Below are 17,795 nucleotides of genomic sequence, written 5' to 3' on the forward strand. Positions count from 1 at the left end.
TCTTGGCTCCCATAACATTTTGTTCACTGTGGAAGTCTTCTCTGTGTCACATTTCTCTGCATGCCCATAGCCCAGCTGGCTGCCTAGCACAGTACCTGATACACAGGCGATGCAGTGCGGCCACTGAATAAAACTGCCTGTGTACACTTCGGGTTGTGTCCCTTCTATAACAGTGCTGACTTTTCCCAGCTAGTTCTGTAGAAAACAAATTTTTCATTTTATCAAACACCATATTAAGGGCACACTTAATGACAAACTATTTACACTTCTATGTAGGGACTAATCCTGCTTGGTTTTGTTTCAGTTATAAGAGGTGTGAAAGAAAAAGCATTTCCCCACTACTGGGGACATGTGCACCCCATCCTCCTGGTTCTGAAACCAAACCTCAAATGGCATTCCTATTTTTCTAGAGTGGGACACTGCGGCCTTGTGTATGTATGTGTATATGTATGTGTGTGCTTGCAAGGCAGGCGGTGGAACCACTGAGCTAAATCCCCAGCCCTGTACATAGTACATATATTTTTAAAGACAGGAAACCACATATAACATCAGTCAACTGTTACATCTGGCAGAGTTAGGATTTTTTTAAAATATGTTTAGTTAACTTGTAAAATAAATTAACATTGAGTTTTTAAAAAATAATTTGATTAAAAAAAACATTTGGTAGGAAAAAATTTCAAAGATGATGAGACCACAGTATTTAGAATGTAAACATTGTAAAATGCCATAAAACTCCTGAAGTCTTACTGTGTGTTTATAGTGGATGGATACCATAAATGTAGGTGAGGTAGAAGAAAATATGCTCATTTATTTTAAAAAAATCATCATCAAGTTTCTTCCCACATCCAATATCATCCAAGATGATAATGGAAAAAATGTGCTAATTACAAAACTTCTAGTTTTTATAAAAAAATTTCTGCTTGTTACATCAGCTAAAATAATATCTGAGTGTTGGATAAAGGCCTGTTAATATTTTGGTGAGCGAACATATCAGAATGATAACTTCAAACTACGTCTGAAAACTCTCTCCTCGGTACTGCGTGCGGCCACATTGCTGTCCTGCATGTGCATTTTGGATCTTAGAATTTGCTGCAGATTAGGAAGAGGAATGGCTGGTACGTGTCCTCTTATGCCCTCCAGCAAGCTTTGCCTGCTCCTTCAGACATTGGCCTTGAGAAGCCCGTGTGTGCTGCGATTGAGGGCCGGGCTCGTGTTATTCCATGTCTGCATGAGCTTCTCGTCCTCGGTCTTCTCTGTGCACTGTTCTCCCTTCTCTCTGTAGCACTTTGTTTTGTTCTCAGGAGTCCCATCTTTCACCTTTTTCTGCCCATTTTGCCCCTCCCTACTTTCCCAGATTCTAGTAACATCGCCACCTCCCAGCCCGTGCCTACCCCAGGCTCCCTTCTCTGTGAAGGCTTCACCAGCAAAGACAAAACCACTCATCAAAAACTCCAAGTCCACTGGTAGGGCTCCAAGGCCCTTTGTACTCTCTAGAGTGACCCACCGTTCTAGTGTCCGCTCCCCATTCTAACCCAAGGCCTTCACAAAAACCAAAGAAATGTGTTCATTCGGATGGGTGTTTGTCACATGCTTTTTAATACAAGGCCCTGAGCTCTCCTCCGTGCAGAGACTGACACTGCCTTCTGCTCAGGCCCAGGTCATAGATGCCGAGGCCGCCACCTTGCCTGGTGTCTCCCCGAGCCCCAGTCCAGGGAGGCCCGACCAGGCCTCCTCCTCGGGTTTCCACCCTCTTCTAACTCCCTGCATGGACCACCTCTCTACTCTCCCGCTCTGCCCACCTCTGCTTAGTACAGTTGTACTTCTCTGTCTCCTCCTCACCCCTCTCACACCTTGCTTGTTGACTTCCTTTCCCTCTTATCTTTCAAAACCTTGATTCGGATGTCACCTCTGCCAGGCATCCCACCACTTCCTTCCGTGTTGTGGCTCAGGTCTGTGTGTCCAGAGTGGACTCTGCAGCCCAGATGGGGACAGCTTGCTGGCCTGACCCTCCCCCAGCTGAGCTTAGCAAGAACAGAAACTCAGTAGGGAGGCTCTCGTTACAAGGTTTTTCCTCTAGTGCTTTTCTTGTACCCTTCACCTTGAACTTTCTCGTCTTTTCCATCTGAAATCTCCACCTTTCTGTGGTCTTCCTTTTTATTTACCTCCCTTCACATCCAACCCTTTCCTATTGTCAGGGCCTCCTGGAACTCACCAGTGGCTTTATCCTAATTCCCATTTTAAATAACAAATCACCCTTTCTGCTTCACTGTGCAAGTTCTTAAATGAGAAAACCAAATAATATATACATGAATGTCTAAGTTCTCTTTTGCAACCTGCTGAACTATCACTCTAGAATTCCCTTTCTTGAAAAGGCATGAAGTGACATGAATCATTAGTTTCTGTTGAAATTTTTAAAATAGAATAAAGTTTCCTGCGTAGTTCTGTTGAAAGTAACTTACTGAACATAACCACACTCAAGGAGCTTAACAGATTGACCTGTCTTCAGGAGGTAGGAGGGTGTTTCATGAACACCCGTCACCTCTTTGTGATGTCACCTCTTGGTGATTGTAACATTCTTGACCGAGGGTCTGGAGAGGATTAGCTCAGATCTTCAGAACACACTGCATGCAGGTGGGGCCTGAAGATGAAGGCACATTTCACCAAAAAAGCTGTGAATGTTCTCACCCTAACAGCAGTCTATGAAACAGCATTACGTGGGGCAGAGTAAAACAGCCAAGGGTCCTGGGGGTGAACACCTCACCCTCTTCAGTCAGCCCAGCCAGCACCAGCGGGGAAGGAGCTCCTAGAGAGGCCGGTGCCACCTGCAGCTCTGCGTCCCTGCTCTCCGTTCCCAGCTCAGAACCTGCTCTTTCTCGCTGGATGTGGCCTGGGAGCTGACTCCACACCAGCCAGGCTCTTCTGCTGCTCTCTCATTTTTTTCAAGGGGGAGAAACTCAATGCTACTTCAGGTGCTAAAATGAGATGCCCCGAAGAAGGGTTCTCGGGGAAGCAGTGGACACAGGACATGGGGAACCATTCTTAGTTTTCTCCCTCAGAAAGAGAAGTTACCTCCTCCAGCTATCTCATGTTGTGACTCTGTGTGTCACATGAAAAAGGCCTCCATAAAGTTCTTTCCGAAAATAACCACTGAGGGCAGCATGTAGCTTAACCAGCCTGCATGAGGCCCTGGGTTTGATCCGCAGCACCAAAAACAAAGAAAAAGAAATCTCTATGAAAAAAAAAAAGCGTGTAAACTGTTCCAAAACTCGCTTTTTTTGTGACATCACTGCTGTAACTCTACAATTCATATACTCAAGTTGATGTTTATACACTGATGTTAAGCTAGCCTCTTACACAAATGGAAAAATCCAATCTGAAAGTGATGGAGGGGAAATAATATATTTCTTAGAAGTCTGGCATGAGTAATCTTATTCATAAAATCTTTTAAAAAAAGAAAATTCATGCTTTTTCTTGCTAAACACTTTCTATAACCATTGATATGACCTTTTCAAATTATTGTTCAATAGAAATTCTCTACTTCTAGCTGCAGGGATCTAAACCTTTATAAATTCTTCAGAGAAATTACATCACATATATTTACTGATTAGTGTTTTAACCCAATGGAAAAATGCTCAAGGAAATTAATTATTTAATGGTTAGGCAGATAGGGAAATTGTAGTTTTTCCCAGAATGACCTTTGTGGACTTGTTTCTGAAAAAGAATTTGCATCCCTTTCCAAGCACAGATGAGGGCCTGCCTCACCCTCCATTTCAGCTGTGTAAACATTGACGGTTCAAGCAGTTTGGAAAGAAAATAAGAACAAAACTTGTAAAAACCAGTGTAAAACCTGAATAATACAATTATATTATTATTTCTCTTAAGAAATAATAGGTGTTTTCTTCCAAAGAAAAGGCAGAAAAACAAAGACAATTTTCTTAATTTCAGTGATGTGAGTAGAAGAAACATCATGGAAAACAAAACAGTGTGTGTGTATGCAATTTTGCCATACTTTGATTTACAAAGAAGCCGTGGTTTCTGATTACCTGTGAACAGAGCAGTCCTCACTGAGGCCCCTACCACATAGAATTCCATTTTGTAATAAATACCAGGCATACTTACAACTTTGTACATGAGGAAGCAATTATTGATCCTTCTTTTAGAACAGACCGTAAAGTAAACCTGACTTGTGGAAGTCTGTGTTGCTTTCTTGATTTATATTTCTGAACACATTTATTAATAGCTAGCTGCGTTTTTATGGCAGCTGAATAAAATAATTGAAGAGAATTAATAGTAAGAAGCCCTTGGTGTATTTACAATTTTGAGGGGAAGTTTGAAATTTTTCTATAGGATTTTGTGGGATTGATTGAACCACAAATTTTAAATCACTTGTTTGCTCAAATAATTTTACACCTAACGTTCGGCGCCCTCCTGGTGAGGATGGCTTCCATTGGAGTGGGCAAGGCAAACATCTGTTCCAGGCACACATTAAGTGAGCTGGATCAGGTAAGGAAAGTGGCAGATTTTACCCCGTTTTGTACACAGAAAGATTTTAAACGCTTCATAAATCGCTGCATAGAAATCTGCGCTTTTTTTTTCCTAGATACTTGTTCTGAGTTTGAATTTGTCATCAGTTGTTCATATTCACTTTGCAAGGCAAACATCTGTTCCAGGCACACATTAAGTGAGCTGGATCAGGTAAGGAAAGTGGCAGATTTTACCCCATTTTGTACACAGAAAGATTTTAAATGCTTCATAAATCGCTGCATAGAAATCAGCGCTTTTTTTTTTTCCTAGATACTTGTTCTGAGTTTGAATTTGTCATCAGTTGTTTATATTCACTTGGGAGTCCAAGCCCAAACATCTGTTCCAGGCACACATTAAGTGAGCTGGATCAGGTAAGGAAAGTGGCAGATTTTACCCCATTTTGTACACAGAAAGATTTTAAATGCTTCATAAATCGCTGCATAGAAATCAGCGCTTTTTTTTTTTCCTAGATACTTGTTCTGAGTTTGAATTTGTCATCAGTTGTTTATATTCACTTGGGAGTCCAAGCCCAAAATCTGTCAAAGACAGACTGGGCTAGAATAAAATATGTGAAGGATCTTTGATATTCTCATTGATACTTGTTTTCTGAGTAATACAAATTTAAAAGGTCTGTTTACTGCTTTGCCTGTTTTTAATGCCGTAAGAAAGGTCAGTAGCTTTTTTTTTTTTAACTGAATTTCATAAACTTTTATTTTTAAAGGCCTTTACAACTTGAGTTTCCACAGTCAGCTGGCACTGCCAGGCGAAATATATAAAAAGCCATTGTGAAAATAATTCATTAAATTTTCCTAATATAACGATCTACCTTCAGAAGAAGGTAATTTAGTGTTAACGTTAAAGTCTAACCTTCATCATCCCTGGTAAATGTTTTCCTTTTGTCCCCATAGTTTCTTTGGGTATAAGAATCTGGAAATAGTACAGTAATTGTGATGGCAGTCTGTTTGATACAGCATAAAATAAAAACTCTTAAATTTTAATCAGATCATGGGCAGTAATTTAGACTCTAACATTTGGTAGAAAGGAAAGAAAGACCACTCTTCAAGGGTAGCTACAAAATATTACTGAAAGACCTGTTCAGAGACAACAAATAAATCTGTTTCAGTTTAGTCATTTGTATTATCTGAAAGTGAGTATGTTTTATTCTCATCATTTTTGTATTTTTCCATGTCAACTTTTTTGTGTTTTTTCACAAGGAGATTGAGTCTTGTTAGAATCCATTTTCCTCTAAAACATGCATGGGCTGGGACCAGAACCCATACTTGGAATTCCACACTTAGCTTAGCTGGCTTGCATTATTTCATTCAAAGTCATATATTTGCAGCAATTTAAGTAGTTAGGTTTTCAGGAATGAAAGATTATTATAGTATTTTTCTACTTCTATTTTTTGCTATTCAGAAAAAATTGGGGGCATGGTTGATTCAGGTAAGCACTTAAGGGTTAAATGTTACATGTGGCCCCAGTACTGGAGTAAAATTGTCATTTATTTAAGTAAGTGTTACATTTCCACAAAGAAAGGCCCTGCGTTTGGCAAGAGAACAGATACGGAAACTACTCACAGCCAAATTTACAAGAATAAAGTAATTGGTTAACATAAAAGGAAATGGCTTTGACAGATTTACACTCTTGGAGTGTGTTAGAAATCCACCAAAATTCACGATTATCTTGAAGTGAAAGAATCTGACAATGAAAGTGGGACACAGTTTTAAAGGAAATGCCTGGACCTATCCCATCACTTTTTCCCAGTGTGTTCCCAACTCTGCGGTGCTGTCAGGCACATCGGAGGCATCCACTCAGCATTCGCTCTACTTTCTCTGTTCTGTTTAGTTTTGGATGTGGACCAACCCAAAGAAGAAAAGAAAGAATGCTACTATAACCTCAACGACGCCAGTCTCTGTGATAATGTGTTGGCCCCCAATGTCACCAAACAGGAATGCTGCTGCACATCCGGTGCCGGCTGGGGAGATAACTGCGAGATCTTCCCTTGCCCGGTGCTGGGGACCGGTAAGACTCACCCAGGTGTCCTAGTGACACTCGTGTTTAGTTACCACAGAGGCCTTGCAGTGGTGACATGCATAGCCTCGGCTGACTTCGGGTGACACTGCCTTAGTGAGTTTTATTCAGGGCTGGGATTATCACTCTTTGCCCACATCAACCTGAATTCTTAAACTTCCGTCTGCCTGGGAGTGCACCGTGACAGTCAGGTTGTGTGTGTTATTTTGGCAGAAAAATAATTCAGTTTTATTGCATTTGAAAATTAAGATCAATCTTTTTTGCTAACAATGACACGGACTTCTCCAGAAATAGAGCTTGTTTATTTAAGGTAAGATTTTGTGTTATGGGCTTTTCTTACTAAACCTTTGAAATATTAGATATTATAGTACTGCAAAAAGTTATAATATCAAGTAAAACATGGGTGAGTTAAGAGGGCTTTTAAAAAACTTACAAGTAAACTTATAACATGGTTTGATGTTTTGCTTACCTAACTCATAGCTTGTTGCAGTTGTGCTGAATTTATCCGCCTGACATTGCATTAAAGTTATGAATCTGGGAACGCAAAACTGAAATTAAAATGTACAATCAGGGAAGATGTTAATTTTTTTCTTCTCAACTTATTTCTTTCTTTTTTTTTGCTTTTGGTTTTGTCTCTCCTAAAATCAGCTGAGTTCATGGAAATGTGTCCTAGAGGAAAAGGTTTTGTCCCCACTGGAGAATCCTCTTACAACATTGGTGGCGAGAACTATAAAGGTCAGAATCATGTGAACATGAATTTGTAGCAAATGCCAGACACTTGAGTAAAAGGTTGGCTTGGGTTACATGGAGTTAGCGTTCTCTTGAGCCATGGAATCTGATTACAAAGCTCTTCATTCTACCACTGAAGGAAGGTCTCTGGGGCCTCGAGTTTTGGCTTAGATCAAAACACTTAGGGTGGTGTGACCCTGGCAAGAGAGGTCACTTAACCTGAGTTTCCATCTCTTCCTCTCGGAGATAGGAATGATGTTTCAAAGGTTACAGTGAGGACTGAGTGAGGTGTGTGTAAAACTCCTGAGTAAATAGTCATTTTGTTATCCTGAAACATATTAGCATTCATAAACTATGACTGCCGTAGACATGATTATCATGATGTTTGTCTTTATGGTCGTCAGCAAAGCTAAGATTCTTGCTCTTTCACAACTTACCTTACTACTGTGTTTCTAGTAGCTTTTACTGGTAGTCACAGATTCATAATGAATAATGAGGAATGGAAAAAGAAGACAAAAGGAGCTGTTTTTATATAGTTAATGCTTCTATTGTAAAATTCTAAAATCCATGCACAGCTGCTTGATTTTGGTGAATATTCACATATATGAATATTTCCTCATTACTCACTTTTAACATTATCATGATAGAGATATTATGACCTTTTCCATACAGAGATTGTTTTTTCCTTTTGGTTTAATATTGAGAGCTGATGTGGCTGGTAAAGAGACTATAAAAATACCTTCCTTGTCCATGCATTTTTTGAAAACTAGTGCTAATATGGAATAATTGAGTAGAAGGATAAATAATTCCATTTTGTGTTTTTAAGCATACATCTATGCTTTAGTCCAACTGAATAACATGAAGACCTGCTTTGTAATATGTGTTAAATGGTTTTCAGATTCACAAATGTCACATTCTTTATTTTTGCAGGAATGTAGTTAAATTTCATATTATGGAAAAACACCCAGTTTCGTTATGAAGTCATTCTCTTCATATAAAATAAATTCCTCTTCTCTCTACCTTAACAGTGCTGTACATGGCTGAAGGAGGACTGGATTTAGGTCCCAACAGTCATAAGCTCTGTGGATGGCTCTGCTCTTTTCCATCTTGTAAATTTGAGCAATCTCCTATGAGTCTCTGATTTTTGAAATGAGGAGTAGGTGGCTTCAGCTTCACAATGCTAGGAGTGATGCTGACCAGAGCAGTAGATAACTTTTGAGCATATGCTTGGGCCAGAGCATGTAGTGAGTCCTCCATGTGGCTTATCTCATTAATCCTTTCAAACTCCAGTTTATCACAGAGTGAATTGTGCTGGCCAAATGTTCTTAATTCTCGGGGGCGGGGAGGGGCTGCTAACCCCAATAGCAAGTTGTGCCTTCACTGGTCTCTGTATGTCATCAAGAAAGTCTTTCATCAAATTCTCTCAAATTCTTCTTGGCATCTTTGTACATCTCAATTAGTGAATGAGCCAGGATATATATTTACAGGAAGGAACATTTCTTTAGGGTGTATTTGTTAGAGAAGGTATTTGGTGCCACTATGGAACCTGGAGATATTTCATTCATTATGAGGTAGTATCTGAGAAACCTTCCAGCTGGGCGTGGTAGCCCATTCCTGTAATTCCTGCACTCAGGAGGCTAAAGCTGGAGGATTGAGAATTCCAGGCCTGCTTGGGCCACATAGCAAATTCAGGGCTTGCTTGGACTACATAGTGAGATCCTATCTCAAAAAGAAAAGAGGAAAATGATGATGGTGGTGATGGTGATGAAAGAGGAGGAGGAGATTATTGTCTTACTTATTTCTGAGACAAAATACCTGACAACCAGAAGTTAAAGGAGGAAAGGTATACAGTAATTCAGTTCACAGTTCGTAGAGGTTTCAGTCCATAGTTGGCTGATTCCAAGGCAGGAGGACATGGCAGAGGGGCATCACAGGAGAGAGAGAGTCCATGGCAGAGCAGGCAGGAAATGGCAACGCAACAAGCAGCCTACCTGCCTTCCCCTTTTATCCCATCCAGGCTATCAGTCTTTTTGAGTGGTGCCACCAAAAACTATGCTAATTCCAATCATGGACTAATTTAGTACCACACACACCAGATCCAGCCAGCTCCGAAATGCCCTACCTGTGAGTATGTGAGGTTTGGAGGGACTGCCAGCTACAAGCCATACAATCATATTTACAAGTATACCTTGCCTGATCATGTTGAGTCTGTTGCTTCACAGACAGACGACATCTGATTGTGTTTCTCCTTCTGTCACGTAGGACTGATTTTAACAGTGTTATATTGCTGTATCTGTGAGATTCTTTGGAATATGAAAACAATGTTTAACTCGAAGCTCTATATTAATTTGCCTTCTCTTAATGGGAAGATCAAAACTTCTTCTCTTCATATTTTCTCAATCTTTCCCCCACAGATGCTGATGAATGCTTACTTTTTGGACAAGAAATCTGCAAAAATGGTTTCTGTTTGAACACCCAGCCTGGTTATGAATGCTACTGTAAGCAAGGGACGTACTATGACCCTGTCAAATTGCAGTGCTTTGGTAAGCTTCAAGAGGGCCTAGTATGGTGTGCTATGAGAATACACAGATGGAAAAAAATAAGTAATGCTATTACTAAGAACAATTTGATTCTAAATTGTGTGCTGAAGAGATGGGTGAATGTTTTGTGGATATCTTTCTTGACCAAGATTTAAGAAATAAAGCTCCCCTTCTCCTGTTTGAGTGAATTTCAAACAAAGAGTTCATATTCAATGTGGAATTACAATTCAGGTCGTTTGGTATAACTAAAGTGTAGTTTTGGTCTGTGGAACCTACTGATTCATCACTCATACCATACAAGTCAAAGTCATTTTTAAACACTGCCACAGACTTTTCTACTTAAGCAGAAAACCATATACACTAGGCAGGAAAGGAAATAATTTTAAAAGCATCATAAAAAGGCGTTTTATCTTAAATTTCTAAGTGTGTCCTGTTCATAGATGTTTTCTTTCCATATTTAATATCAGCGGTGGCAGAGGTTGTGTTGTTTTTCCAATTAGTATAACTCACATTTTTTAGCGTCCTAGCTGTTCCTCTGTTGGAGGATGTATAGGATCATTGAAATGGGGCAGCTCCTGGAATCTGTTAGCTTCGCTGATTTTCTTTAATAATTTTTTTCTCTTAAGATATGGATGAATGTCAAGATCCCAGCAGTTGTATCGATGGCCAGTGTGTTAATACAGAAGGCTCTTACAACTGCTTCTGCACCCACCCAATGGTCCTGGATGCTTCAGAAAAAAGATGCATACGGCCAACTGAGTCAAATGGTATGTTCGGGTGTGAGATGCAAACCTAGGTCCAGATAAATATCATCATTCTAGGGCTTTCCTGTTGACTGAAATGTGGACAGTTGAAAACTGGGAGAAAAAAGAGTCCCTTGGGTATTTTGGAATAAATGAGATACGAAGAGAAGTAATAAGATGCATATGATCAAGACGAAAGAGACTGAATCTCCTGAAATGTGCTCGTGAAGTGGACAGCAGGGTGCAGAGTGGTGCAGAGCAAGTGGCAGAGCTTCTCCGTGCCCGGGGTTCATTGCACCGGCCCTTCAGAGCAGCGGAGGAAGGTGCAAGCTCAGAGCAGGAGGATCGGATGTCCCTGACTAGTGTGCGAGATATAGATGAGGCTGGACAGAACCTAGACTACAGTTGACCAAGATAGGAGAGCCCCGAATCCACGGCTGGATCCCTCTCATCTCGATGCCCCACCTGGCACGGAATCACCCTGAGGAGATTGTCTGGGTGAAGGTCCATTGAAAAGTGCAAAGGTTAGAAAAGAATCGAGGACTCTAGGACGCAGTGTCACTCATCTTGGGCTTTGGTAGACGGAATAGGGATGAGTCCAGAAATGTCCTGTAGCAAGCAGTGGTGGGATCTGACAGAGAAGTCAGGGTGAAAAGTGAAGGTAAGAATTAGAAGTCCCCAAGGACGGGAGAGGTCGTGAGACCTTCCTGTGTAATGCAGGGAAGCTTGGGAGGAAGAGGCACGGTTGGAAGCAACATGACAGGCAGGTTGAATTTCACCAGATGGGATGACATACTTCCTGGTCCTGGAAAGACCAGGCTGCGTTCAGACTTTTCCTTGGAAGTCACTCTTAGAAATAGGGATGGAAACTTTGAGACTCACTGGCCTCTGCTGCCATGTTGAAATAGGAATAGCAGTGTGACTGTCACGGAACCATCTTTCCCTTTTAGAACAAATAGAAGAAACCGATGTCTACCAAGATCTGTGCTGGGAACATTTGAGTGATGAGTATGTGTGCAGCCGTCCTCTTGTGGGCAAGCAGACAACATACACCGAGTGCTGCTGTTTGTACGGAGAGGCCTGGGGCATGCAGTGTGCCCTGTGCCCCACGAAGGACTCAGGTGAGCCAGCATCCTGTTCTTCTGCGGGAGGCCAGTGGCGCAGGTTGTGCTCACTGACTCTGGAGCCTGACATTTCTCTTCTGTGTCTTTATTCCTTGTCTCTCATTGCACTACAGGTGTGGGGTGTGGGGAGGGAAGATCAGGATTGTGTAAACGTGTGGTTTCTGGTTTGCCTCCAAGCCAGACCCTGTTAGTGATGTCTGAAGCCATCGTCCCCTTTCCCTGAAGACGGGTGAATGACCCGAGGAAACAACTCAGCCATCAGTGGTGTAGGTCTCTAGGATTTATATTTCCTGATACTTCACTTTTTTCTGCATTCCTAAATTTCTAAATAGAGTAAAAAAGTACTCGATCATAGAGAATCATTGTAGATTGAAGTCCATTGTAGATGTCAGTCTCTATTTGAAAGATACTGAGCAAGCAAGCATCCCCATTCCAAAAAGGTGAGATTTTGGAGCATTTTAGATTTGGGGAGTAGAGAATGCTAATGCTTCAGAAAACAAAAGTCTATGTATATTTCTCAATTTCTGAAAGAATCTGAAGTCAGAAATACTTCTGGTCCCAAATATTTTGGATAAGGAATATGTGTACAAAATAAGAAATGTAATTGACAGATCTCTTTTCTGCTCAAATTTTAGATCAGGGGTTGAACCATTGGTTAATTGAAAAAAAAAAAAAAAAAAGGAAGTCCAAGGCCCCTCTCTCTCCCATCTCCTGGACATGGAGAATGACAAGAAGGTGCTGGCTGTAGGCTTCCTGCCTGGACTATTTGGTGACCCCTGGTTATATGCCGAAGGCTTCTCTCCTTAGCAGCTTAGTGACTTCTAATTTTAAGGGAAGGCAGTTGAAAGAATATCATTTTGTAAAACTGACTTGTTAAAGTTAAAGGAAATGCATTAATTTCCAGTTAATGCAGTTAGAATATTTCTTTTAAGCTACTTAATGAGATTTCTGGCTTAGGGGGAGAAAAACCCTTAAAACCACTAGAGCATGAAAAAGAAAGTGTGAAATACCACAAAAGGAAAATGAACAGTGGAGAATAGAAAGCAGATACATACAGCGCTGGAGGGCGGTATCGAAGAGGACAGGATTTGGAGCCAGAGGGACAGAGCCAGCTTGGTCCAGAGCCCCTGAATGACCAGGGAAGACAGCTCTACTCTGTAGCTCAGGGGTGAAGGGGGCACATCTGTCTGTGTCTCAGTGGATTGTGAGGACATAGGAAGGACAGGCTCTGATCACCAGCCTTGCTGTTGTCTTGGACCTTGGAGGCAAATGTTGCAGGGAAAAAAGTGAAATCAGTAAAGAAGTGAGTGCAGTTGGCTGTGGAGGGACACACCTGTAATCCTAGCAGTGTAGGATGCTGAGGTAGGAGGATCACACGCTCCAGACCAGCTTGAGCAATTTAGTGAGACCCTGCCTCAGAATAACAAATAAAGAAGGGCAGGGCATACATACAGCTCAATGCAAAGGAACAACAACAACAACAACAACAAATGTAAACGCAGCGAGGTTTGAGCCGTCACACAGTTCTCTAATAAGCACTTCAGCTCTTTTACTTATACAGCATTTTCACCGCTTAATTTTCCAAAATGAATATATACTTTGAGAGAATTAAAATAATCTAAGAGGTTGTGTCCCATGCCACGTGCCCCAGCACAATTGAATTCTCCTTAAAGGTGCTCACTTTGTTTGATTTTGATGTTTCCTACACAGTAAGCATTGAGATGCTGTGAATCGATATTTAAAACTGAAATCAGTATCACGCATCTCAAGCACACTTCATGTTTGTTCTGTATCTTGACATCTCCAAAATTGGGGTCAGCTGATAATTGATGGCAACTAAAAATAGCCACAAGCCTTTGTTGTTGTTTTGTTTTGTTTTTTTTGAGACAGGGACTCACTATGTAGTTGAGACTTCCCTGGAACTCACTATGTAGCCCAGGCTGCTCTCAAACTCACAGCGATCCTCCTGCCTCAGCCTCCCGAGTGTTGGGATGACAGGCACGCGCCACCACGCCTGGCTTTGCTGTATTTTGTTTTGTTTTTTCATTTTAACATCTTTTGTATGAGCGTGCATTCTACAATCTGTGGCATCATAGAGTTGATGAAAGATTACCAATTTTAAATCAGTTCCCAGAATATTTATTTTATGGCACCGTGATTTATTTAGTCAAACCGCATGCTGGCTGCTTGGGCTCCTCCCCCAGCCTTCCCTGCAGTTCAGAAATTCCTGCTATAAACTGTGCTGTTGTGGGCCTCCCTGTGTGTACCTGTAAGAGCACTTTGGTAAGAAAAGATTCCTACAAATAAAAATACTGGGTTATTTACTATATTATTTATTTCCCCCAAATATTGTACAGTTTTAAACTTACATTGCCAGTCTCCAAAAATATCTCCTTCCTTTTACTCTTCTACCCCTGGACAGTCTCAGGCTCTGACTGTTTTGTTTTGGTTTGGGTTTTTGTGGTTGGAGGATGAACTGGGGCTTCCTGCATGCTAAGCACAAGCTTTACCCCTGAGTTAACTCTCCTGGTCCCTGTAAAATAGTTTTATCAGACTTGTATGAATTTCCATTTGTTTCTAGGGAATGTGAGCATCTTTTCATGTTTATAGGAGATTTATATTTGTTTTCATCAGTGATGTGTACTCTGTCCATTTATTATGGATTCTGTGACTTACTTATCTGTAGATGTGTGTGTTCTGTTTCCAGTGCTGACACTGGTTATGGTGAACTCGAGGTTATAGAAACTCCTCTGTGAAGGAGTTTGCATATATTTGCGTTTTAGTCCCTAATCTATTCATGTGATAGTAAATACTGCCTGTGACTCTTCCAAACTAGTGCCTCTGATAACCAAATTTAATTGAGGATTAATCTGGATTCTTAAAAAATTCAACTAGCTGTCCTTAGTCAAATTCGTGTTCAAATAGAACTATGATCCAAGGATTTTAGAAAATATTCAGTTACCTCATAGCATGTGAGCATGAATTAAGGACTTTCAAATGCCGAAATCATCCTCAATCTAAACATTTCTCCTCCAAACCATTGCCTCATAACATTAATGGGAGGTCAGTTATCTAGGGATCTTATTTTTTAAAAAGCACATTTCACCAAAAGTATGTGTTGGAGAAGAGACATCCTCTTAACAAATTGTGCTGGGAAAACTGGATATGTACTTGTGGAAGATTGAAATCGCACCTTGTCTCTCACCCTGTATAAAAATAAACTAAAAATGCATCAAAGAAAGACACATATAAAATATGCAACTTTGAAATTGCTAAAAGAAAATGTAGGGGCCTGGGTGTGGTGGCACATACCTATAATCTCAGCACTTGGGAGACTGAGGCAGGAGTATCTCTGTGAGTTCAAGGCCAAGCTAAAGTACATGTCCAGATCCTATCTCAAAAAAAAAAAAAAAAAAGGGAGGGGGGAGAAAGACAAAGCCATAGGCAAAGACTTCCTGAATAGGCCTCCAAATAGCACAGAAAATAACAAGAAGAATCAACGAATAGAACTATATAAAATTACAAGTTTCTGCATAGCAAGGGAAACCAGTAAGAGTAAAGAGACAGCCTACAGAATGGGAGAAAACTTTTACCAACTACTCTTCCGACAGATTAATATGTAGAATATATAAGGAAATTTTTAAAACACCAAAATAATCACATAGCCTGACAAACAGTGGGCAAATGAATCGAGCAAGTACAAATAGCCCATACATACATGGAAACGTGTAACATCGTTAGCTTTAGAGAGATGCTAATCGAAACTACACTGAGCTTCCGTCTCACCCTAGTCAGAATGACTGTCATCAAGAATACCAAAAAAATAAAAAAATCGTAAGTGCTGGTAAAAATTTTGGGGGAGAAGGAGTTGCTGCTGCAGTGCTGTGAGGAATCTAAATTAGTACAGCCATGGAAGTCATCGTGGAAGACCTCAGGAAACTAAAAGTAGAGCCTCCGTCTGATCCAGCTCCATGTTATATATGCAGAGCAGTTAAAGTCAGCACACTGCAGGGACACGTGTGACCATCTACTGGGGCGCAGTTCTCAGTAGCCCAGGTACGGAACCCGTCTAGGTGCCTGTTAACAGATGAACGGATGAAGACAGTGCGGGGTACGTAGACACAGTGGAGTGTTGTAGTCAGGCACAAAGACGAATGCAGTTCTGTTATTTGCAGGAGAGTAGATGGATCTAAAGACTTATCACGTTGAGCAGAAGCAGCAGCCAGACTTGGGGAGATAAGTAACACATGTTATGTGGGATCTAAAAAAGATGCCGAGAAAGCAGAAGGGAGACTGTTATTAGACGAGAGCAAGGGAGTCAGAGGAACAAGGAGCGGGTGAGGGTGGTGGTGGAGGGGGAGATGTGAGCGCGTTATATGCATCGAAACCCTCCGAGGAAAGTAAAATGAGCAGGGAGACCAGGGCAAGGAAGATGGCGGGTGAAGACGATCCAAGTATGTTACCTGCGTGTGTGAATCTTCCAAAGGGAAACCCATTGTTAACTTGTCTAACCAGTAAAAAAAAGACTAGAAAAGTGTTTGGAGAAAAATGGGATCCACTGCCCAGGTGGATGGGTGTCAGGGTGCAGGATTCTGCGTCTCTGGTGAGTACCAAGGACCAAGCTGCTGCTGGTCCTCAGCTCACACCAGCGAGGATCTAAAGGCGCCGGACAGCATCTCACTTTTTGTTTAAAGCTATGTTAATGCCAGTAGCTATTAATTTTTTAGAGGAAGCAAAGAATATGACTTTTAAAACAGGTTTGCTCATAATCTCTGTCCTTGAACCTTTTAAGGTTCAAGGTTTTCACCATTCTGTGAAAACCTGAGAACGGCATCGCCTGTGAAAATAAGTCCGAGACCGGTTTGACCCTGCCTGACGCCGAACCCTCCCCCAGTTCCCCTAGCTGTGCTGCACTGTTTGGGGGAACAATTCGTCACTGATGGAAACAGTGCTGGAGGAATTTGAGGCATAAATCGCACTACTTGTCATCAGCTTGAGGCATTAAAGCGCCGTGTAAAGTAAAGCTCTGGCTCCGCTGCAGTCTCTCACTCTTCGGGTCCAGTAGGTCACGGCCGTTAATTCTTGCTAAAGCAGCAACTCTATCTGAGACTGGTCGGTGGAGGAGGTGGGGGCTCCCTGAATGGTGCTTTCTGAAGTTAGATGGCATCCTGCAGGTCGGTGCCACGCGGAGGGTGACGGATCGTGTTGGGGAGACGTGACACCAGGAGAACCGTGTTCATTTCAGCCCTCAGCCAGAGTCACAGTGGCCGAGCGCAGGCTGCGTTAGGAGGACATTTCCGGTTTGTGGTGGCACTGCAGTGTGACAGCAGACAAGCTTGGCCCGGGGTCACGACTGACCCCCTCCCCCTTCTAGAATTCTGTATGCCCCCGCTCCCTGTCCTCCTGCTTTTACAATGTCCTGTGATCCTGCCCACTCCTCAAATGTAGTGGCCCAATGGCTTCGGGAGAACCCTCAGATTTGATTCCTTTATCGTAATGCCACACAAACCTCTGAAAACCAACTCAAGGAAAATAAAGCCTCTTGAAATGGGCACATGCAGACAGCCGGGGGAGGGGGTTATTGTTTGATCTTGCTGAGAATTTTTAGTGCCATGCTAGAAGGAAGTTAGAGTTACAACAATTTTAAGATTGTTGGTGGATATATGGAGTTTATTGGAGTATGAATTTCCTGTAGCTTGGTTTTTCTGGGCCTCAGCTACAATGAAAATGAATACGTACATGCTGTTCAGAATGCCTATCGCGCTGTTTAATTCTCCAAGCCGCCTTATGGTGCAGTTACCTCCTTTTTCCAGAAGAGGACCTGAAACACAAAAAAATTGGGTCACCTGCCAGAAGCACATCCCGTTAAAAGGTGGAGTCAAATTCAAGCCTCCTGGCTCTGAATCTGTGCAGTAATCGCTTCTCTGTTAACTGAGATCTCTTTCTCCCAAGGTCTCAAAGCACAGCCTACATGGTACCCTTTAGAATCTTAAGGTAATAAAGACAATTGAAGGGCCAGGGACTTAGCTCAGTGGTGCCACCGCCTGCCTTGCAAGGACAAGGGTCTCAGTTCAATCCCCGTACCAAAAAAAAAAAAAAAAAAA

At 41.7% G+C, this 17,795-nt stretch overlaps 1 protein-coding gene across 4 annotated transcripts in view; it reads left to right on the plus strand.

Moving 5' to 3' along the window:
- The window catches only part of Ltbp1 (latent transforming growth factor beta binding protein 1), a 219,578-nt gene that overhangs the window by 183,576 nt on the left and 18,207 nt on the right, over nt 1–17,795 (plus strand). For all 4 annotated transcript variants that reach the window (XM_010645197.3, XM_019204342.2, XM_010645206.3 and 1 more), the window contains 5 exons: nt 6,370–6,546; nt 7,204–7,290; nt 9,699–9,827; nt 10,451–10,591; nt 11,518–11,688. In XM_010645197.3, the coding sequence (XP_010643499.1) occupies nt 6,370–6,546; nt 7,204–7,290; nt 9,699–9,827; nt 10,451–10,591; nt 11,518–11,688 (705 nt within the window). The remainder of the gene's footprint in view (nt 1–6,369; nt 6,547–7,203; nt 7,291–9,698; nt 9,828–10,450; nt 10,592–11,517; nt 11,689–17,795) is intronic.

The sequence above is a fragment of the Fukomys damarensis genome, unplaced genomic scaffold (genome assembly GCF_012274545.1).
Source record: "Fukomys damarensis isolate Sample0158 unplaced genomic scaffold, DMR_v1.0_HiC HiC_scaffold_2, whole genome shotgun sequence".
NCBI classification, from domain to species: Eukaryota; Metazoa; Chordata; class Mammalia; order Rodentia; family Bathyergidae; genus Fukomys; species Fukomys damarensis.